The following is a 24812-nucleotide window of genomic DNA, read 5'->3' on the forward strand; positions in this document are numbered from 1 at the left end:
TTTTATATACATAAGGAACAAACTAACTTGCGGCTCACCTGATGGTAAGTGAATACTGCCGTCCATGAACACTGGCAACGCTAGGGGAATTGCAAGTACTTTGCCGTCTTTTAAGAAGGAACAAGCTCTTTTCTTGAAGGTTTCAATATCGTATCTGTTCGGATATATGGCTGGAAGGCGATTCCACAAAATGCGTGGCAATTAAAAAAAAAACTTTTCTCTGTCATAGGTAAGTCTATCTTATCTGTTCACAATAAAAAGTTATAATACTATTATTAATATGTACGTATTTACAAAAAAATGTATCTATGTATTTGTATCAGTTGTCTAATACCCGTATCACGAGCTCTGCTTAGCTTGGGACTAGATGGCGCTGTGTGAATTGTCCTGAGCTATTGTTATTATTTACTAGCTGGCACGTTTACAGCATGAAATTTGTGGCCTATTATTCTGATGTATAAGCTATTACTGTTTCACACTACTACTACTATGTTAAAGTTTCATCAAAATCCGTTCAGTAGTGTTTGCGTGAAAGAGTTTTGGAGTCAAGACATCGGGGTCACCAATTTGGAGTCATTCCTTGCCCTTGTTTATCACACCTGTTTGAGATTTTAGTTTGGAGGTCGTCAATAGACGGACGGCAGAAAAACTCGTACTTGTTATCCAATATATATTCATCAATCTTACAATATAATTAGTACTTTTACTAATTATATTGTAGGATATACTTATCTGCGGAGCTTTATTACCAGCTGCTTACCCAACTTAGTCCGCAAGCATTGTCTTGCATCATATTCGTCATCATCAGTCTCGCGGAGCCTTTCACCACATCAATATATGTGTAATCCTTGTTATAGTATTTATGTAGTATAAGTAGTTTAATAACATAATTCATCACATTATTTACAGTTTATTCATACTTTATATATTTTGATAAACAGCTCGAAGTTTAATATTTATGTCATTTTTTAGTAATAAGTATAGTATAAGTAAGGAGCCAACTGAATATCAGCGCTGCAGAGTTATTTGTAGCATTATGCTGAGTTGGATACCTGTTCAGTTTTGCGGCACATAAAGTCACCTACATTTCTTTTATTAATTCGTGTTTTTTCTGTATCTCATATATATTATGTGTCTGTAATTGTTAATGAAGAATTTATCTATCTATCTTTTACTTACTTTCTAAAAAACACCAAAAACAAGCGACCAGAAATTCTCTGTTCCTTACGATAGACGCGCACTTGCATGAGTTGATTGATGTCAGGGTTGCCAACCTAATGTTAGTGTTATGTATTAATATTGATGGTAGTAGATAAATATATTTTTTTTGTACACCGTCATATACAGTACTTTGTATCGGCCATTAATAAACCTCATTCCGTTATCGTCTGTCTTTCATTGGATACATTACAGTTAGGTTTTTTAACATTCTATTAGATATTTTTTTATATTCTAAATATCGATCAGTGGGAACTGGGGGCCCTTTGATCCTCGGGGCCCTGGGCTGTATTCTAAAAAGCCCATAGGTAGATCTGCCCCTGAGCTGTTGGAATAAAAGGAAAAAAAGCTTGGAGTGGAAAGGGTTAATTTAGAGATGTTATTGTTAATTTTTATATTAAACACTATTTGACATTGGACTCAGCAGTCATCAACTCTGTCTGTTATTTTTGTCCGGCCTTTTCGCGGGAACCGACTGACTGTCAAACTGACGGTGTTGCCACAGAGTAACAAGCGTCCATCCATTTATCTATCCTATACTCACAAACTTTCGCCTTTATAATTTTAGTAAGAAGTAAGATTTCATTCATATTGCGTTTTATATTCAACTAGCTTTTGCCCACGGCTTCGCTCGCTTTAAATTTATCCCCTTAGGGGTGGAATTTATCAAAATCCATTCTTAAGGGATGCCTACGTCATAGTATCTTTATGCATGCAAAGTCTCAGCCCGATCGGTTTAAAATTGACAATATTTCATATAAACTCATCCCCTATTTTATCCCCTTGGACCCCCAAGGTCATCGAGAATTAATGAAAATCCTTTCTTAGCGGATGCCTATGTCATATCATCTATCTGCATGCCAAATTTCAGCCCGATCCGTCTTGTGGTTTGTGCTGTGCGTTGATAGATCACTATGTCAGTCACCTTTGAGTTATATATATTTAGATGTACCTCTTTCTATTATAAACCCAGGCTGAGTATGTAAATGATGTTATTAAAAACGTCACAACGGTACAAATACAAGTCTGTAGCCACACTTGTTCAAATAAATGAGAAAAGTTTAAATCGCTCAGCGCAAAAAACAATTCAGGTGTGGTGTACGGGTGCGGGCGGGCGGCACCTATCGGCAAAACAAACAAACCCGTGGATTGTAATTACAACTCGCGTTTGCCGTTCACGCGAACCGCTCGTTTTGTGGTGACCATCGGTTTCTTTTGATCACGGATTGTATTGTATTTAAATAATAATAATAATCTCAGGACAATTCACACAGCGCCATCTAGACCCAAGTTAAGCTAGCTAAAGCTTGTGTTATGGGTACTAGATAACTGATACAAATACACAGATATTTTTTTTTTGTAAATACATACATATTATATATAGAAAACACCCAGACCGATACAAACAATCATACTCATGAATACAAATGTTTGTACCGTGCGAGGAATCGAACCCGCAACCATCGGTTGTAAAGCGGTATTGTATTTGTAAGATATATCAACTCTATGTACTAGTAAAAGTATGTATTATACTAAAATAACAACTATATAACATTAATTTAACTATGTCTCTAACACAATTCACTTTAGCAATTAAAATACAACCAGCACATCCTGTGCTGAAAGACCGAATGCCGCGGCTTACAAAAACCCTCCCTTTTATACAGAGAAGATATGAGTGGGGGTTATATGCAACTAGTTTAACGATACCGAGTAATAATGAAACTACCTTCTTTTAATATAAAATATCAGATTTTTCGACAATATCGATGTGAACCCTAACATATTGTATGTTGGACTCCAGTCTCCGCAATTAGCCTCTCATTCTCCATTCTCATAACTCCATTTACGGTATGGGTTCCAGGGAGTCATTGCGAGAGTGTTTTAAGGAATCAAATATCCTCACCGTTGCTTCTCAATACATTTATGAAAATATCATCTATGCCAGAAGGAATATAGATAGTTACATAAGAGTTAGTGATTGCACTAATAAAAGCGTAACAATAACAAACTGATTTTACCTAAATGTCGTTTGGCTAAAGTTAGTAATTCGTTTTATGGCAATTGCGTAAGGTTTTACAATAAAATACCAGAGTCTGTTATAAATCTGCCAGAAAAAAGATTGAAATGTCAAATAAAACAGTTCCTTTGCAAAAAAGCTTACTATAAAATTGAAGAATTCGTTAACGATAATAATGTTTTTTTAGAAAAACTTTAAATCCATAGCATTGACAATATTATCTGATTGCATTAATAATGAGTGCGTAGCGACTTCTATGTTGATTATCGCATGCCTCTTACTTGTTATACTGTAATTATTTATATAAAAAAAACATCTATTAAAAAGAGCAACACACAAGTTTCTTGCTCATTCTTCTTATGATGAATCTGCATTCCGAATGAGTGGTAGAATCAAAATATGACTATTCAAAAGTGCTTGTAATGAGTTTATTTGAATAAAGATTATTTCTATTTCTGTTCTATTCGGGCCGTTGTGCATGTAGAGCCAGACTACTAAAGTAGCCAGCCAAGCTCCTCCCAAAAGCGCAGAAGTCTCTTGATGTTTTCACAGGCTTCACGGAGCGACCTCACCGTTCCGAGGATTTGTTTTCGTTGTGGGGCCACTGCAAGCACTCCAGGATTACGTGAGCCGCCGTTTCTTCAGCTTCAAAGCAGCCCCGACAAAGGGGGCTGTCTGTAGCATCTATTGTGTACAGGTGATTGTTTAAGGAACAATGGCCCCTTTGATCACAGATACCGAGTGAATATTTTACTAATCATTACGGGTTATTTATTAACCCTTTCCACTCCAATGTCGAGTGACACTAGTAATACCTTTTTTTTAGCGTAGAGCTGGTGCTAGGGCGGATCGTGAATTTGTGGGGCCCTGGGCCTACTTAGGGGCCTACCTAATTATATTACTCAACTAAAAAAATACACCGACCAAAACCAAGCGACCAGAAATTCCCCGTTCCTTCCGATAGACGCGCACTTGCATGGGTTGATTGATCTCAGGGTTGCCAACCTTATGATAGATTTTTTAACATTCTAGATATTTTTTTATGTTCTAAATATCGTTTCAGTGGGAACGGGCCTTTTGATCCTCGGGCCCTGGGCTGCAGCCCAAAAAGCCCTTAAGTAGATCTGTCCCTGAGCTGGTGGAATAAAAAGGCTTGGAGTGGAAAAGGATAATTTAGAGATGTTATTGTTAATTTTTATATTAAACACTATTTGACATCGGAAACAACAGCTCCAACTCCAAACTTAACTATTAGGCACATTGATTGTGGAATAAAATTGTTGCTAACAGTTACGTCTTATGTGCTACTGTGATGTAATCCGGAGTAAATTATATTTGCTGCTGTATATCCAGTAAACAGCCTCCTAAACACCACCCAAATATATATAACTCAAGGTTACTGACGTAGTGATCTATCAACGCACAGCTCAAACCACTGGACGGATCGGGCTGAAATTTGGCATGCAAGTAGATGTTACGACGTAGGCATACTATTGTCATAATATTGGTCTTGAGTGTGCAATTTGGTCATTTTTGCTGTAACAATGTTAAATATAATTACAATCCAGTTATTTGTTTGTTGTATTGTATTGTACACCATGGTACCACATTTAAGGTAACCTAAATCTAAATATATATAACTCAAAGATGACTGACATAGTGATCTATTAACGCACAGCCCAAACCACTGGACGGATCGGGGCACAGCCCAAACCACTAGACGGATCGGGTTGAAATTTGGCATGCAGGTAGATGTTATGATGTAGGCATTCGCTATGAAAGGATTTTGATTAATTCTACCCCCAAAGGGATAAAATAGGGGATGAAAGTTTATATTAAACTTTGTCAATTTTAAACCGATCGGGTTGAGACTTTGCATGCATGAAGCTACTATGACATAGGCATCCCCTAAGAAAGGATTTTGATAAATTCCTCCCCTAAGGGGATAAATTAACGCGAACGAAGCCTAGCTAGTGTATTATATATATAAACCTTTTTCTTGAATCACTCTATCTATTAAAAAAAACCGCTTCAATTTCGCTTCAAACAAGATTTAAGCATACATAGCGACGGATAGACAGCCACAGCGAGTTTATTTTATTATATCTAATGACTTACCATTACTGTTAACATCTGTCGACTTCCTTATGCTAGTGTAATAAAAACTTTTGACTGCTCATGCATAAATAAATTACTTTTTCATTTATTACATGCCATAGATCACAGTGTTCACTCCACGCAACTTATCTTGTTTATGGTATATATTGCAAGTAAAGCCGTCAGAGTGATGTGAACATAAAACTTTGTTCCCACAAGTGAAATAAAGTGAATTGGAAAATAACATATGTGGATACATATCTATGTACATTTATTCATTCATAATTTAAGAGCTGTGCTCTTGTCGGTGGAGCTCCCGCCACCTTCCACGATCTTCTATCAGTCTTTTTAGCTGTTGATACGACACGACTCCAACTTTTTCTTTAACTTGCTTGATATAGCTGTGTCTCGGTCTTCCCCTTCCTCTCTTCCCATCTATTTTACCTTCAATAATGTTATTAATTAGTTCGTCGTGTCGTATCAAGTGCCCCAACATTTTCCCCGCCTATTCTCAATAATATCTATGATCTGTCTCTTTTCTTTAACCCTTTCAAGCACTTCTTCATTCCTTATTTTATCTTTCCAGCTAATTATTTCCATCCTTCTCCAACACCACATTTCAAAGGCTTCCAGTTTGTCTCTTTTCTTTTGTGTATCTATGAACATAAAGAATATTATTTATTTATTATATTATTATATTTATTTTGTAAAATACATTTTACACGATTATATTTACAAATAATAAAAACTTATTTCAAGAGCAATTTACACAGCGTCATTCACATAGACTCAAGCTAGCCTTATTGAGATATATTATTTTGTTTAATTCCGCTACAATTAGCATGTGTGAGACCACAAATATTTTCTTTTTTTATAACACAGGGGACAAACGAGCATGCGGCTCACCTGATGGTAAGTAATTACCGCCGCCCATAAGCACCCGCAACACCAGGGAAATTGCAAGTACGTTGTCGGCCTTTTAAAAAGGAATAAGCTGTTTTCTTGAAGGTTTCAATATCGTATCGGTTCGGAAATACCATTGCTGGAAGGTGATTCCACAATGTGGTTGTGCAAGGCAAAAAGTTTCTAGAAAACAGTATTCAGTGTGGAAAATTGACTACCGTTACGACCGGTGGACCGATAATTATTACCTATACATATGTACAGGTAATATCATTAGCAGAGGCGGATCGTAATCTTAGTGGGGCCCTGGGCTAAATCTATTTAGGAGCCTATCTAATTATATTACTCAACTAAAAAAATTTACAGACCAAAAACAAGCGACCAGAAATTCCCCGTTCCATTCGATAGACGCGCACTGCACGGGTTGATTGATCTCAGGGTTGCCAACCTTATGATAGGTTTTTTAACATTCTAGATATTTTTTTTATATTCTAAATATCATTTCAGTGGGGACTGGGAGCCCTTTATATCCTAGGGGCCCTGTGCTACAGTTCAAAAAGCCCTTAGGTAGATCCGCTCCTGTGCTTATATTAAGTTTATTTGAATAAACATTATTTATATTTCTATGATCTATCTTGTCTATATGCAATACTAGCTTTTGCCCGCGGCTTCGCTCGCGGTAATTTATCCCCTTAGGGGTGGAATTTATCAAAATCCTTTCTTAAGGGATGCCTACGTTATAGCAGCTTTTTGCATGCAAAGTCTCAGCCCGATCAGTTTAAGATTGACAAAGTTTCATACAAACTTTCATCCCCTATTGTATCCCCTTGGGGGTAGAATTAATCAAAATTCTTTCTTAGTGGATGCCTACATGTTTGACACATCTACCTGCATGCCAAATTTCAGCCCGCTACGTCCAGTGGTTTGGGCTGTGCGTTGATAGATCACTACGTCAATCACCTTTGAGTTATATATATTTAGATTTAGTCTGGTTTGAAATTTAGTTAGTCTTACTTAATTTGCGCCCTGAGGATACAAAGGGTCCCCTTTGTATCCTCGGGGCGCTGGCTGCAGTTCAAAAAGCCCTTAGGTAGATCCGCCCCTGATCATTAGTATGCTTGTTTGTATCGGTCTAGGTGTTTTGTATATACTCGTATTTACAAAAAAAAACATTATCTAATTATTTATATCAGTTGTCTAGTACCCATAACACAAGCTCTGCTTACCGTGTTACTAGATGACGCTGTATAATTGTCCAGGATTATTTATTATTCATTTACTGAATTATTAGAAATCGCATATCCAACTGTCTACATAACCATTTACAAATGACCGTAGTCTCGCTCATGGGAGACTACGGCAATTAAATCATTAAAATGACAATCAAATTTAAATTCAAAATTCTTTTATTCATGTAGGACATTTTAGCCGTGTCCAAACGTTTTTTTTTTATATTATATTTATTCTTTATTGAACAAAAAAAAAAATTTTGTACAACAGGCGAGCTTAATGCCGTATGGCATTCTCTCCCAGCTAACCTTAGGGTATAAACAGAAAGCGTAGTGGGGTATTAGCGAGAGCTGTTTTAAATTATAATATGTTCCCTACCATCCAGTTCAGTATATAGATCCAATTGAGAAGAACTGGTAAGAAACTCAACTGAATTATTGGTCACCCGAGTGGCGCAAACAAAACGCGGATTCCAACCGCGAGCGCTAACTCACCGGAGGAAACGGAAAACAATGGCGCAACGCAAACGGTGCTCCAATTATTTTACTTGATACGTTCACACGTTACAATAAACAATACAGTCTTACATTGTAACGTACAATATGTTATTTTAATGTGCTGTTATTTAGTCCTGGTTGTTTAGCGGTTTAGCACATAGCTCCACCTTCAACTCCTTGTTCCTTATATCTGATGGATTATGACCTAAGAGACCTAAGAGACACATTTCTCATTGAGAACAACAACCACTCCTCGCGTAACTCATCTCTCTCTCTCTCACTCAACCACTCCATCTCTGTCTTAGATTTCCCTCTCATTCCGCTACCTTCTATTATAACTCTCTCTGTCCTGGCTTGGGGACAGCAGCAGGTTGGGAAACTCACTCCCCTCTTGCATTCGGAGCACTCAATCACATGCCAGTTTTGAAGCCACTGTCGAGTCCCATTTTTTCCCTTTTAATTTCTTATAGTCCTTTTAACTAACCCTTTTTCATTTATTCCAAATGTATGTTATGTTGCATATATATATATACGTATATGTATATGTGTGTTGTTATTTTATTGTGATGCATAAGCTATATTGCTGTAAAGCTTCATCAAAATCCGTTCAGTGGTTTTTTCGTGAAAGAGTAACAATCATCCATGCCTACTCCCAACTTATATATAGTAATATGTATATTGTACAAATGCCGTATGACATTCTCCACCAGGTAACGTGCATATATATTCATAATATTTATTAAATAAATATACATGTCTATATTTATAGACATGTATATTTATTTTTGTTTATTACGTGCGCCACCTACACTTACTACCTACCCTTTTCTTATTTTTACTTTCTCTATCCACCCAAAGTTAGTACCTAGCGATAAAACCGTCTTTTGTATCTAAATATGTATAACTCAAAGGTCACTGACATAGTGATCTATCAACGCACAGCCCAAACCACTCCTGTTTACATTCTCGCGCTGCTTACTTCCGTGCTCGCTTCCCTGCCCACTCGGGCTCAGCCCGAGTACTAGTACCCGAGAGAAGAACTAACTTTGGGTGTAAATGGGGCGTCATACCTATTATACTATATTTTGCAGTCGCTGTATTCATTCCGTTAACTAACAGTGCATACTTTGTAATCAAACTCGCTCCATGATTTATGTCCTAAACAAAGTCTTAATTATAAATGCATTCAATAACTCCAGCTCGTTATATTGTCGTTCCTCTAAGTCATGCATACACTTTGCATAAGTATTTTTTAATGGAAAACTTAATGAAATTAATGATGTAAATTCAATTCAGAAATCCGATGCAGAATTCATTATCCACGGAATTAATACAATTATTATTTAAATGTATATGTACTATTTAACGTTTCTTTGTTGCATTATATTTAAAACTAGCTTTTGCCCGCGGCTTCGCTCGCGTTAATTTGTCCCCTTAGGGGTGGAATTTATCAAAATCCTTTCTTAGGAGATGCCTACGTCATAGTTGCTTTATGCATGCAAAGTCTCAGCCCGATCGGTTTAAAATTGACAGTTTCATACAAACTTTCATCCCCTATTTTATCCCCTTGGGGGTAGAATTAATCAAAATCCTTTTTTAGCGGATGCCTACGTCATAACATCTACCTGCATGCCAAATTTCAGCCCGATCCGTCCGGTGGTTTGGACTGTGCGTTGATAGATCACTACGTCAGTCACCTATCTATATACATATACATATATGTAGATAAGTATTTCAAATTAATTAATGGGACAGTTTTCAGTATGAGCGGTAGATTAAAAAAAATGTAATGACTATTCAAAAGTACTTCAATGTAAGTTTATTTGAATAAACGATTTCTATTCTATTCTGTAATATAGTATCATTTATTCATATTCAAACACACAAATATAAAGTTGATTATACATTGGATCCAAACTTTAAAGTTAAATAGGTTAGATATAGGACGACCTCTATGTCTGATAAAAGCAATCTAATCTAAATTATATGTATCTGTATGTAGTAAAAAACCCGCATCTTAGTTTTTTTTATGAGTAATGGAGGCTGCCTGAAAACCAGCGCTGTATAGGTGCACCTCACTAAGGTTGTGCTTATGTCAGCAACAGCTGAGGCAGCTCCTATTGCCAACTTCCATGTTATTATTTCTTTCTTGTTTTGTGTCTTATTGTAAATTGTATTATTTGTGTTATGTTGGCAATAAATCAATTATCTATCTATCTATCTATAAATTCCTGGTAAATTTGTTACTATGGGCTAACTAAGCTGACCTCATGCTCATCTTATCATCCTCCACTAGCGCCCCGCCAGCGTAAACCGTTAGCGCAGGCGGGTGCACCATTTCATTGTAATCCATAAAAAAAAATATTGTATGAGTACTTATGACATTTTGGAACTGTACAAATAGATGGCGACTTTGTAATAATAGAAATTGTTGAAGAGTGCATATCTTAAAGGGTAGTGGGAAAGTTGGAGCAGTGTCGAAATGTCAATTGCAGTCTGCAGTAGTGCGATACCAGATTGGGCGTATTTTCCCACATTTGGGGGTATTTCTGGCGATAGCGGGACTAAATATGTGAAAAAAAAATCTTGAGGAGTTTGGATTGCTTATACATGTCCTTGTAGGCATAAAAACAAAAACACAAGCCTCCAGGATAATAAATAATAAATACAAGAAAAAAATGGCTAAATCAATCTTCCCACATTTGGGGGTATTTCTGGCGATAGCGGGACTAAATATGTGAAAAAAAAATCTTGAGGTTGGTTTTTTACATGTCCTTGTAGGTATAAAAAATGGCTAAATCACTAAACTCTTGAACTGTCTTAGATTAAACAGCTTCTTAACACGTTAAAGATCGCATTGAAAAATCTTATTTCTCACATAGGTACCGGCATTTTATTTATTGTTAATTACGTAGGTAGAACTTATTTAAACCCTAGATTGATTAAAGTCCCCTCCGACCGATCCCCCGTCCAATTCAAACGGGGATCGAAATTACGACGGCCTGAGCCGAGGTTCGAACCCCTAGTGGTGCCCTCAGACTAAAGTCGTATCCGTCAGGCAGGAGTTGGCCTTCAGCCGCTCCATAAGTCCTTCCTTTGGTTTGGAGTGCCATCTGCACTCGCCTCTAACGTCCGGTGAAGCTGTAAAGGCCAACTGCGGCATTAGAGTAGTCCGAAAAAAAGAAAAATTTAATTAACATGCCCACGAGTGATTTCCCTAACTTGTTAATTTACTTTCGTTGCGGAGTGACCCACTGGTCTTTAAAGCGTTAAAACTGGGGGTTTCCAGAACAGATCGAAGGGTATAAAAATAAGGACTTACAGATCAAGGCCCAAAATAAGGTCGTAAGAATGCCAATATATTTGACGGGATTTTTTTTAATTAAAAACTTGAAACTTGACTGAAGACATGCTCACGTTTTTAATAAGTGCACTTGTAAATATATTTTTTATAAAAGAGTAAATGCTTATTATTAAAATCGTCTCTCATAGACCTGACATATGTATATATACCTATTTATTTATTCATTTATTTATTTATTAAAGGAAAACCAAGGCTATTCAAGTACATCTTAAATAAAATCAATATATATGTCATAATAATCCACTGACAGGCTTTCACTAATAACAATAGACTAATTCTTAAAAAAATTACATCACTACGTATAAAGGCATTACAAAGTTAACAGAGAATATGAAATTAATTAACAAGAGTACAGTAACAAATAGTAAATTTATAGAAATATATACATATACATGATTTTCAATAATAATTAATTGTTATTTAAAGAAGGGCTCACTTATTTGGTGTCTCGTTCATTTAATATTATTACAAAATATATCTATATTAACTGTTTTAGATAGTTTATTAAAATTGTTGCTAGCTCGCCAGAGAAATGAATTCTGCTTATAGTTCGATGACACTAGGGGAACAGATAGGAGAGGATTGTGCCTTGTTGATACTCGTGGTACATTAATGGATAATTTACCCAGGAGATTCGGGCAGTCGACAGCACCAGAGGCTATTCTCATGAGATATGTAATATCCGCGATTTCCCTACGCTTCTCAAGAGGCAGAAGGTGGTGTTTTTACAAAACTCAAGATACCTAGATGAATCATACGGATCTCGTAATCTGTAGGCTAAAAAACGAATAAATTTCTTTTGGATAGTATGTATTTTATATATTATATATTTTATATAATGTTATTTAATTAAGTAAACCGCCATCGAGTACGTCAGCACTCCCTAATGTTGGTAGTGAATGCTAATAGCATTAAGTATAATAATAATAATAATAATAATCTCAGGACAATTCACACGGCGCCATCTAGACCCATGTTAAGCTAGCTAAAGCTTGTGTTATGGGTACTAGATAACTGATACATATACATAGATATTTTTTTTTTTGTAAATACATACATATTATACATAGAAAACACCCAGACCGATACAAACAATCATACTCATGAATACAAATGTTTGTGCCGTGCGAGGAATCGAACCCGCGACCATCGGTCGTAAAGCGGTGTGCTAGACCACTAGACCACCGAGGTCGTCGATTAAGTCCACATAAAGTTTACATAAATAAATAAAATTTTGGGGAATATCACACGATCACCTGGCAACACTGTATGTACTTTGTTGCTCGACGCCGCGACACCGTCGCACTCGCATCCCGGCCATCTCAATTCCAATAAAAATCCCGTAAAACGTGAGATTTCATTTCTACGGTGACCAAATAATGCAATCTCCACTGCAATATTGCAGGCTCCGTTGCAAATAGAGGATTTGTCGCGACGTATCTAGTTGTAGTATAGAAATGCTGGAATCCCTCGCCGAGCTACAATTTCAAATATACTATGTAGTATATCAATAAAAATGTCATAAATAAATCTATACATATAAATAAAATTGGAGTGTCTGTTTGTAATATTGAAATAACCCTTCTTTACTACATGCATATGCATATAAATAAGGTACATACACCAAAATAATATTTTTTTCAATTTTTATCTGTCTGTCTGTTTGTTTGTTCCGGCTAATCTCTGAAATGGCTGAACCGATTCTAGCGGAACTTTTTTTGGCAGGTAGTTGATGTAATAAGGAGTAACTTAGGCTTCTTTTATTTTAGGAAAATAAAGTTAAAATCCAAGCGAAGTCACAGGAACAGCTAGTTATAAATAAAAATAAGAACTATAATCGTAGATTGGGTAGGCAGAGTCTATACGGAATGCACTATGTTATTATTGTATATTTTTTGTAGTTCATTTTATTATCTACATTAATTAATATTATAAAGCTAAAGAGTTTGGTTGTTTGAACGGGCTAATCTCAGGAACTACTGGTTCGAATTGAAAAATTCTTTTTGTGTTGGATAGTCCATTTGTCGAGGAAGGCTTTAAGCTATATAACATTACGCTACGACCAATAGAAGCGAAGCATCAGTGAAAAATGTTGCCAAAGGTGGGGAAACGAAACGCAGACGAGGGTCAGCTAGAATTTTATATATTAGAAGTAATTTATTAGGGTCAAATATAAATCTAAATATATATAACTCAAAGGTGACTGACATAGTGATCTATCAACGCACAGCCCAAACCACTGGACGGAGCGGGCTGAAATTTGGCATGCAAGTAGATCTCCGTAGGCATCCGCTAAGAAAGGATGTTGATTAATTCTACCCCCAAGGGGATAAAATAGGGGATGAAAGTTTGTATGAAACTGTCAATTTTTAACCGATCGGGCTGAGACTACATGCATAAATCTACTATGACATAGGCATCCCCTAAGAAAGGATTTTGATAAATTCCACCCTAAGGGGATAAACGCGAGCGAAGCCGCGGGCAAAAGCTAGTATACAATAAGATTAAATCAGTCGTAGTGATAAGAGCAGACCAGTCCGTACAAGCAGCACTCGTTAACGAGTACGACGATGAGCCAGCCATCACAGCGCTCGACCATATTTTAGGGTGCCCAATGACCCGTCCAGAAGAGAAGTCCAGAAATTAACTGCAATGCTTTCTAATGGGTGTACAGCGAGGATGTCCACCTAATATAATAGTAATTTTACCACCTACCTACCACTTTTGTTGTATTTTCTCTACCTAAAGGTTGTCTGGAAGAGATTGCTTCTAGCAATAAGACCGCCTTTTGTATTTCCATATCTCTTTTCTGTATAATTCTTATGTATTAATTCTATTGGTGCAATAAAGAGTTTATAAATAAATAAATAAATATAAATAATTTTCCCATGATTGTTAAATATAAGCCAACTATGTAGTTCTTATTACTAACAATTTCCTGCCCTAAAACACATTTCGGATACAACCCTACATTTCAAGAGTCAGCAATTCCGTTGTCCACACTCAATTACATTGTTGTGCAGAAAACCGGATAGATACGAGAAAACCGTATATTTGAACCGGCGGCGCTGTTTATGCAACTATTTATTTTACGATAACGTCCGCTTCTGTCCGCGAAATTTACCAAAACGTAGTTTGGTATTTTCACAGGCGAAATTCTTTGTAAATTGTAAGCGACATTGTGCTGCGTAGTAAAGTCAAATTTAAAACGATTTCCAGAATCTCTTGCTGTAAATATATAAACAAATTATTTATATTTTATATTAGCTGTACCCGCGACTACGTCCGCGTGAAATTAAACTTTATTTTTCTAAAATAAAAGTAGTCTAAATTACTCCTTATAACATAGCTATCTGCCAAAAAAGTCCCATCAAAATCGGTCCAGCCATTTCAGAGATTAGCCGGAACAAACAGACAGACAGACAAAAATTGTAAAATATGTTATTTTGGTGTATGTACCGTATTTATATTCATGTGCATATAGTAAAAAACGGTTATTTCAATATTACAAACAGACACTCCAATTTTATTTATATGTATAGATTAAGCAATAAGTCACATAAAATAAAAATTTCCTCTTAATTGTCAACTCCTAAAAATAAAAGTAGTCTTATAGAATGCTATATTGAGTAATTTATGCTAATTTTATAGACAACTAATGAAAGATCCGTCAAAATCGGCTCAGTCATTTTAGAGATTAGCAAGAACAAAAAGACAGGCAGACATTTTTTTTATGTAAGTACCATATATACTTTTCTATGCATTTAGTGGAAAATTGTTAATTTTAAATTACAGATTAAATTTTATTTATTTATATATGTATATATATATACAGGCGACGGGAGCCACTCTACAATCATATTTTCCCCTCCGACCGATCCCCGTCCAAATCAAACGGAAATCGAAATTACGACAGCCTTAACCGAGGTTCGAACCCCTAGTGTTGCCCTCAGACTAAAATCGTATCCGTCAGGCGGGAGTTGGCCTTCAGCCGCTCCATAAGTCCTTCCTTTGGTTTGGAGTGCCATCTGCACTCGCCCCCTATCTTCCGGTGAAGCTGTAAAGGCCAGCTGCGGCCAACAGCATTAGAGTAGTCCGAAAAAAAAACCTAGCACATTATCTTTAGTAGTTACCTTAAATAATCTTAATGTCCCACTTGAAACTTATTTACAATAAGATACCAAAGGATATGTTGGAATTACCCTTAAATAAATTCAAAACATCTGTTAAATCATATTTACTGAGCAAAGCCTATTACTCACTAAACGATTACTTGAATGACGAGTGTGCATGGCAATAGTTGTTCATGCACTGAATTTTCATTTAATGTTAGACATAGACACCTATATAAATATACATTGTAAATAAACTGGCTTTAAAAAAAAAAAGTAATTCAATTGAGTTTCTTGCCAGTTCTTCTCAATTGGATCTATATACCGAACTGGACGGTAGGGAAAAAAATAAAATTATAATGTAAAAATTTGACGTTCATAAGCGGCTAAAATGTCCTACATGAATAAATGATTTTTGAATTTGAATTTGAATTTGAATTTGAAATTTATTACATATAATAGTATTATTAGAATAATAATAATAAAAACCAGCAAAGGCTGAGAGAGGGAGACGATAGAGAGAATAATAATAATAATCTCAGGACAATTCACACAGCGCCATCTAGTCCCAAGTTAAGCTAGCTAAAGCTTGTGTTATGGGTACTAGATAACTGATACAAGTACATTGATAAATTTTTTTTTCGTAAATACATATTATACATAGAAAACACCCAGACCGCTAGACCATCGAGGTCGTAGATTAATTACATACGTTTATTGACGACCTCGGTGGTCTAGCGGTCTAGCACACCACTTTACGTCCGATGGTCGCGGGTTCGATTCCTCGCACGGCACCTACGGCATGGAGTATGATTGTTTGTATCGGTCAGGGTGTTTTCTATGTATAATAAGTATGTATTTACAAAATTGTCTATGTACTTGTATCAGTTAAGTACCCGTAACACAAGCTTTAGCTAGCTTAACTTGGGACTAGATGGCGCTGTGTGAATAGTCCTGAGATTATTATTATTATTACATCCTCGCTCCATAACTTATCAGACACCACAATTTTCAAGATTGAATTACAGCAATCAGAATCATTGCAAATGGCAATTTCCTAAAAGAACATGAATAGTGGATTCGTTATTAGCGGCGTCCTGCAATTTGTGCTGGACTTAATAGTAGTGGCTGTGAATGCTTTGAATGAGTCGAATTAGGCGAAGTTCACGTGTGAATTACACTCCTCGCTAACTGCGTTGCAGGGGGGCGGGGGGTGTTAGTAATGTGTGTGTACCATGTCAGGTCGACCTCCACGCGGTCCCCCCTGGAAAACATCGTGATAAATTCCCTGTGAATTTGTCACGTTGGGCTAACTGAGCTGACCTCATGCTCATCTTATCATCTTCCACTGGTCCCCGCCAGCGTATACCGTTAGCGCAGGCAGGTGCACCATTCCATTGAGGGTGACGCAGCTGAAGTCGAGTCACAACGCGAGTTTCAAAGCGTTTGTGGCCCTGGTCCCCACCGACTTGCTGCCCACCTTCATGAAAGAGGACTACTAGCCGAAAGGTGTGGTATATCGGCGCTACCGTGGCAGATTGCCGTCTTCAGTGCCGTGATCACACAGACAATATCATTGTATTCGTTTTTAAATATTATATTATATGTATGTTAGTCCATAAGGTATTTATAATATGGGCCTAGTTATCTAAAATAAATGAATAAATAAATAAAATATCATCCTCAAAAAAAAAAACTGCGTTGCTGGACCACCGGCGACTAGGGCTGTACGAATTAAGGTTAAAAGACTCTTTTGAGTCTATGTTTTCTTAAATAGCTCTTGACAATGCTTGTATTGTTATAACAGGATACATTGTAATATCACACGCCTCTATTACGAATAATTTTTATACCATGATTGTGGCAAACCAGCTTTCGACCCATCTGATATATCTAAATATATATAACTCAAAGGTGACTGACGTAGTGATCAACGCACAGCCTAAACCACTGGACGGATCGGGCTGAAATTTGGCATGCAGGCAGATGTTATGACGTAGGCATCCTTTAAGAAAGGATTTTGATTAATTCTACCCCCAAGGGCATTAAATAGGGGATGAAAGTTTGTATGAAACTTTGTCAATTTTAAACCGATCGGGCTGAGACTTTGCTTGCATAAAGCTACTATGACGTAGGCATCCACTAAGAAAGGATTTTGATTAATTCTATCCCCAATGTCATAATATAGGGATGAAAGTTTGTATGAAACTGTCAATTTTAAACCGATCGGGCTGCGACTTTGCATGCATAAAGCTACTATGACGTAGGCATCCCCTAAGAAAGAATTTTGATAAATTCCACCCCTAAGGGGATAAATTAACGAGAACGAAGTCTCGGGCAAAAGTTAGTTTTTATTATAAATCTCATCAATTACAAATAGAAAATTAATTTCCTCTTTGTTATCAGTTAATACTAGAGGCGCGCACATTTCTCGTTCTCCGTCAGGGTGTCGATGTCTGGTGAATACAATACATACACTGATTAACTTGTCCGTCTGTCCGGTACAGATGTCGGCGGGTAATTGACGGGTAGACCGAGCTCCGCCCCTTGCCAATCGCACTAATTTCTTGTATTCAGGAAAATATTCAGAAAAATATCTGTACATTTCTGATAAATATTACTGTACTGCGTTATGGAGGGGGGGGGGGGAGGTAAGGGGGTTGTTAGTAATGGTTTTTTTTTATTGATGACTAGCCGTTCCCCGCGACTCCGTCCGCGTGGAATTTAACTTTCATTGTCTGAAATAAAAGTAGTCACGTCAAAATCGGTCTAGCCTTTCAGATATTAGCCGGACCAAACAGACAGACAGGCAGACAAAAATTGTAAAAAATATTATTTTGATGTATGTACCATATTTATATTCATATGCTTGTAGTAAAAACCGGTTATTTCAATATTACAAACAGACACTCCAATTTTATGTATGTATAGATAATGGAATGCAAGACAACGCTGGCAAGGCACCAGTGGAGGATGATAAGATGAACATGAGATCAGGTCAGTCAGCCCATCATGATATATTCACTAAGAATTTATCACGATGGTTTCCAGGGGAACTACATGGATGCTAACCTGATATGGTACATTGCTAGAAATAGGGTTATTAGTCGACCTTACTGACAATCCCACTCTCCCTAGTAATGGGGACAAGGATTGCTAGCAATGTATCAAGTCGACCTCTACGTGGACCCTAGAAACCAAGTGATTTCATCTAACGATGGGCTAACTGACCTGACCTCATTCTCATCTTATCATCCTCCACTGGTGCCCCGCCAGCGTAAACCGTTAGCGCAGGCGGGTGCACCATTCCATTATAACACTTTAAAAAAAATACTGCTGTAATTGTATTCTGCAGTTGTTTATTTAGAAATAGAAATAATCTTTATTTAACTGACGACCTCGGTGGTCTAGCGGTCTAGCACACCGCTTTACGGCCGATGGTCGCGGGTTCGATTCCTCGCACGGCACAAACATTTGTATTCATGAGTATGATTGTTTGTATCGGTCTGGGTGTTTTCTATATATAATATGTATGTATTTACGTAAAAAAAATCTATGTACTTGTATCAGTTATCTAGTACCCGTAACACAAGCTTTAGGTAGCTTAACTTGGGACTAGATGGCGCTGTGTGAATTGTTCTGAGATTATTATTATTTAAACTAACTTAATATACTTTTGAAGAATGTACTACTCATTCGGGACGCAGACTCATCACAAGAAGAACGACCAATAAACTTGTTTTTACATTCTATAAACAATAAAAATACCAAATATTTATTCAAAGACCTCTTTCCCTCTCCTATTAAATAAATATTAGAGTGAACCCCAAATATACTAATATTTTATTTAGTTAATTTAAAGAAATTGCTACACCATCAACTTCTGAACGCTTAACCAACAAACAGTCCCCTGGCAACTTTTCAATTTTTTAAGAAGCGTAATCACTCATGCAGTGTCGAGAAACTCTAAACATAATTTGTATCGGAGGCAGGGTACTGTCGAGCGGGCTGTCATGATTGATGACACTTGGGCCGCAACGCGCGACACTTCTGGAACGCCGCGCGACACTGCTGACACCGAGTGACACGCAATTTGCATTATCACGATTAATAGTGGGCACACCGCGGCTGACGCTGACTCCCATACAACTATAATTAATCAAGGGCTGCAAAGCGATTTTTTGCTGGATTTGTGTTTTATTTAGGTCAGATTATTAGGTGACGATGCAATTTTCTAAATGATACTTACGAATACCTACCATAATCGTCACCAATCTTAAGTTACTGTGAGATTTACTTGTTTGTTTAAATTTAATAAATAAATAAAATTTATATCAATTTAATAGGTTGCTAGTTATACTGAGCTATTTATACTGTGTATATTAATACTTAGTTGCTGAGCGAGAGTCATTTGAATTGCCGCCGTAACACAGTTTCTCTTAACAGGTAGTGTTTTTACTTTGGTACTTTTAAAAGCACGAAAACTAACAAAGTTCAGAGATTGTTTGTTAAAAAGATACCATTTTTTTAATGTAATATTTTCTGAATAAATGTAGTATATTCTATTCTAATTAAATATTATAAATATGATGAGATTAATTACTTACTGGTCTAGCTATTTAGCACAGCTTAGCCTTACTTCCGATGGTCGCGGATTTAATTCCTCGCACGGTACAAAAATTTGTATTCATGAGTACGATTGTTTGTATTGGTTCGGGTGTCTTGTATTTATTATATTTTATTATGTATGTATTCATAAAAAAATGTATATAAATATTTGTATCAATTGTCTAGTTCATAAGACAAGCTCTGCTAAACTTAGGACTAGATGGCACTGTGTAAATTGTGTGTGTAAATCGACTAGTCTTATTATTAGTACTTGCACTTCACAGAAATGTAAACGTTTTTATGATATCATCATCATTACATAGTGTAAAACAAAGTCGCTGTCGCTGTCTGTCCGTCCCTATGTGTGCTTAAATCTTTAAAACTACGCAACGGATTTTGAAGTGGTCTTTTTAATACATAGAGCGATTCAAGATGAAGGTTTATATGTATAATATATATACACCCGGGCAAAGCCGGGGAGAGTAGCTAGTTATTAATAATATACTACTTCCATATAATATAGTAATATAACCAGATTACACAAAGAATGAGTGCGCAGCGGTTTCTATGTTGATTATCGCATGCCTCATACTTGTTACTATGTATTTATTTATTTAAAACAATATTTATTTAGATTCTTGTTCAGTCTTCTTGTGATGAGCATTCCGAATGAGTGATAGAATAAAAAAATATGACTATTCAATAGTGCTTATACAGGGGCGGATCGGGAATTTGTGGGGCCCTGGGCTAAATCTACTTAGGAGCGAACCTAATTATATTATTCAACTAAAAAGATACTCCGACCAAAAATAAGCGACCAGAAATTTTTCGTGTCTTTCTATAGACGCGACTTGCATGGGTTTTTTTTTATTAAATATTTTACGGCCTTGGAAATTTCCTTTCAGCCAAACAATTACATTGTACAATACTCAGGGCTGCCACCCTTGCGATAGGTTTTTTAACATTCTAGATATTTTTTTATATTCTAAATATCGTTTCAGTGGACTTGTATTCTAGGGGCCCTATCCTATAGCCCAAAAAGCCCTTAGGTAGATCCGCCCCTGTGCTTATATTACGTTTATTTCAATAAAGATTATTTATATTTCTATTATATGTCTTGTCTATATGCAATACTACTTTTGCCCGCGGCTTCGCTCTCGTTTTTATCTTCTCTTTCCCCTTGGGGGTAGAATTAATCAAAATCCTTTCTTAGCGGATGCCTACGTCATAACATCTACCTGCATGCCAAATTTCAGCCCGCTCCGTCCAGTGGTTTGGGCTGTGCGTTGATAGATCACTACGTCAGTCACCTTTGAGTTATATATATTTAGATTTAGTCTGGTTTGAAATTTATTTAGTCTTACTTATTTGAAATTTTCCCCCACAAAAGCGGTCACGGTAGGGTGAGCAACACTCAAGTTATTAATTAAAAACCGATAATCTTGCTCGAGCAATAATAAGCGTTTTGAAAGCTCTAAGGAAAAACTTTGTGTGTCATCCGAGTTACGCTATAAGTTTTATTTTTTTATTAATATGTTTTACGGCTCTGGATACAAGTCCTTTTTAGTCCAACTTAACAAGTACTCGAATTCACCGCAACTCAAGTTGACACATCTATATATATATCTAGTAGGATTCAACTCATGTACGTATAGCATGTCGCAATTGTCTCCACCTAAATCTTGTACACCATTGATTGGATTTGTACATGCACCGAATTGGATTTAATTTGCAATATATTTAGGCAATCAATTGTGCTACCTGCCGTCACTGCAGCCGTTCAATTAAACGGCGTCGGAGTCGGCTAGACTGGGACATTCAAATTAGGTGACTGAGCAAATCAGGCAAGTCTGGCATGTTAATAGATACCAACACAATACGTCTTATCTGCATATACATAGGATCTATCTATATATCTCTACCTATATCTCTCTGTCTATCTCTGATCTGTCTGTCTAATTGGTAGTATGTATTCACACAGTTTAATTTAAAAATGTAAAGTAAGAATAAAATTATTTAAAAGAGCAACACGCAAGTTTCTTGCTCGTTCTTCTTGTGATGAGACAGCTTTCCGAATGAGCGGTAGATTAAAAAAATGTAATGACTATTCAAAAGTGCTTCAATGTAAGTTTATTTGAATAAATGATTTTCTATTTCTATTCTATTCTAAAAATTGGGAATATTTTTTTGATTTGGCGAGATTTTTGTAAAATTTTTATTATAATTTTTCATTATCAGTAAGAAAATTGTGAAAATGTCCATTTCTGAAATAAGATATGGAAAAAATTAACGCAAACTAACTTTACGATAGTGTTCGACTGTATTCACAAATGGATGTTGCTATACTAATCGTTTATTGTGATATTGTTCCATGGTCGTAAAATGACATTGCAATCGTATTCGATGATTTAACTGACTTTAATGTTACGGCAAAAGTAAATTATATTTTTATTTGATGATCATTTTTAGTTGTTATGATGGTAATAGCCACTTACTGGAGGGAGAGGATTGTTAGTAATGTGGACTAATGACCCCATTGCTAGCAATGTACCATGTCAGGTCGACCTCCACGCGGTTCCCCCTGGAAACCATCGTGATAAATTCCCGGTGAATTTGTCACGTTGGGCTAACTGATCTGACTTCATGTACATCTTATCATTCTCCACTGGTGGGCCAGCGTAAACCGTTAGCGCAGGCGGTACACCATTCCATTATAATCCGCTAAAAAAAAATAGCCACTTACTCTAAAATGTTGACTTTTGAGATTTTTTAACAGGTTTTTGAGTTATTGATCGTAAAAATTTTTCACTCACGTTGTCGTTGAACAAAAACATAAAGATCATTATTGAATGGATAAATCCAAAAGTATTCATCGTCCGATCTTAAAAAATATCTCGAATGATGTAATAGGGTGTGTAGGTAACGAATCTTTAATAAACCCGATTCTATCGTAAAGTACGATTATTAATTCCAGTCAGTAAATTGACAAGTGCAACTGTCACTGATACAAAAAAGGGTGACCATAGGTGACAATAGTGATGTTCGGCCATCAATAGACTTAGACATTTAGTCATACTTTATTTTATTAGGTATCAAAACCTTTTTTTTTTAATTTTTAATATATAATACATATCGTATTAAACATGAATATGGTCCTTACCAGGAAGGCATTGGATGCGAGCAGCGCAGGACCGATCGTCGTGGAGATTTTTGGGGGAGGCCTATGTCCAGCAGTGGACGTCTTCCGGGCTGCGATGATGATAATGATGATGACCTTACCAGCATATTAAAATTTCTCACTATAACATTATTACAAAAGCTGGGAAAAAATGTAAAAAGAGATTCAGAGAAATTAATACTAGAATTTTTATTTATATAAAGGCAAATTGATATTGATTAAAAAAAGTGTAATCTCGACTAACTTTTAATTATAAAAACTCGATTCTACCACATCACTATTTATTTGGGACTAAAACCTTGCAACACTGGAAATGTCATTTTACTGACTGGAATTAATAATCTTACTTTAGTAGCGATTACCACAGTCGTCGGGGGCGGCGATGTTATTCCGATGTACATATATATAAACTAAAGTAAAGTTTTTTATCGGACTACACTAACGCTTTACAGCTTCACCGGACGATAGGCGAGTGCAAATGCACTCCAAACCTTATGGATACTTATGGAGCGGCTGTAGGCCAACTCCCGCCTGACGGATACTACTTCCGTCTGAGGGCACCGCTAGGGGTTCAAACCTCGGCTCAGGCCGTCGTAATTTCGATCCCCGTTTGAATTGGATGGGGGATCGATCGGAAGGAATTACTGTAAAATCCGATCAGTAGTTTTTGCCTGAAAGAACAAAACTTTCGCGTTTATACTATTAATAGGATATATTTTTTAATAATTTATTTAATTCAGGATTCATGGCCTATATTATAAATATTATTATATACTAATATACATACTCGCAATTCATGTCATATTATAGAATAGAAATTAATTTATTTAAATAAACATAATTTAAGCACGAATTTTGATGAAATTTTAAAGCAATATAGCATATACATCAGAATAACATTAAGTTATAAATTTCACGCGAGTAAAACCGCGAGCACAGCTAGTAGAATAATAATTTAAGTTACTAATAAGTTAACAACAAATAACCGATTTAAAACGGACCGCGTCGTAATAAAAAAATGTGTACTAGTAATATTTTTACTATATAATTAGATTATTATAATATGCTAAAAAATATTCCAAATTTAATCATCATTTATCATGTAGGACATTTTCCATGCACGCTCGTCATTCAAGTAATCGTTTAGTGAGTAATAACTGGCTGTGCTTAGTGAATATAATTTAACAGATGTTTTAAATTTATGTAAGCGTAATTCAAGTATATGCTTTGGTATTTTATTGTATGTTTTTATACCTATTCCCATAAAAGACCTATTGACTTTTTTTAAACGTTAGTTTTTCTTTCGTACACAGATGCAAGAGTTTCCAAAATACTAAGCGAGGCGAGGTGTGCCGCATCCCCGGGTGTACGGTAACGCCATCTGTCGGCGCGCAGCCTACACCGATACGTATGCCACACGTCCAACCGGAGACATTTCGATTGTTTATACAATATGTTTATACTGGAAAGGTTTGTAACCTTAATTCTCGTCAATTACAATAATTACTTATTATATTATATTTTAAATAGATTTTTAAACGATAATACTGTTAGGAAACTGCTTTTAATTATATGTAATATAGTT

At 36.2% G+C, this 24812-nt stretch overlaps 1 protein-coding gene across 1 annotated transcript in view; it reads left to right on the plus strand.

The window, feature by feature from the left end:
• The window catches only part of LOC131845620 (uncharacterized), a 48401-nt gene that overhangs the window by 7505 nt on the left and 16084 nt on the right, over positions 1–24812 (plus strand). Inside the window, exon 2 of the mRNA XM_059194699.1 lies at positions 24541–24697. Within this exon, the coding sequence (XP_059050682.1) occupies positions 24541–24697 (157 nt within the window). The remainder of the gene's footprint in view (positions 1–24540; positions 24698–24812) is intronic.

This window comes from Achroia grisella, unplaced genomic scaffold (assembly GCF_030625045.1).
Source record: "Achroia grisella isolate CSIRO2021 unplaced genomic scaffold, CSIRO_AGI_Agris_v1 utg478, whole genome shotgun sequence".
NCBI lineage: Eukaryota > Metazoa > Arthropoda > Insecta > Lepidoptera > Pyralidae > Achroia > Achroia grisella.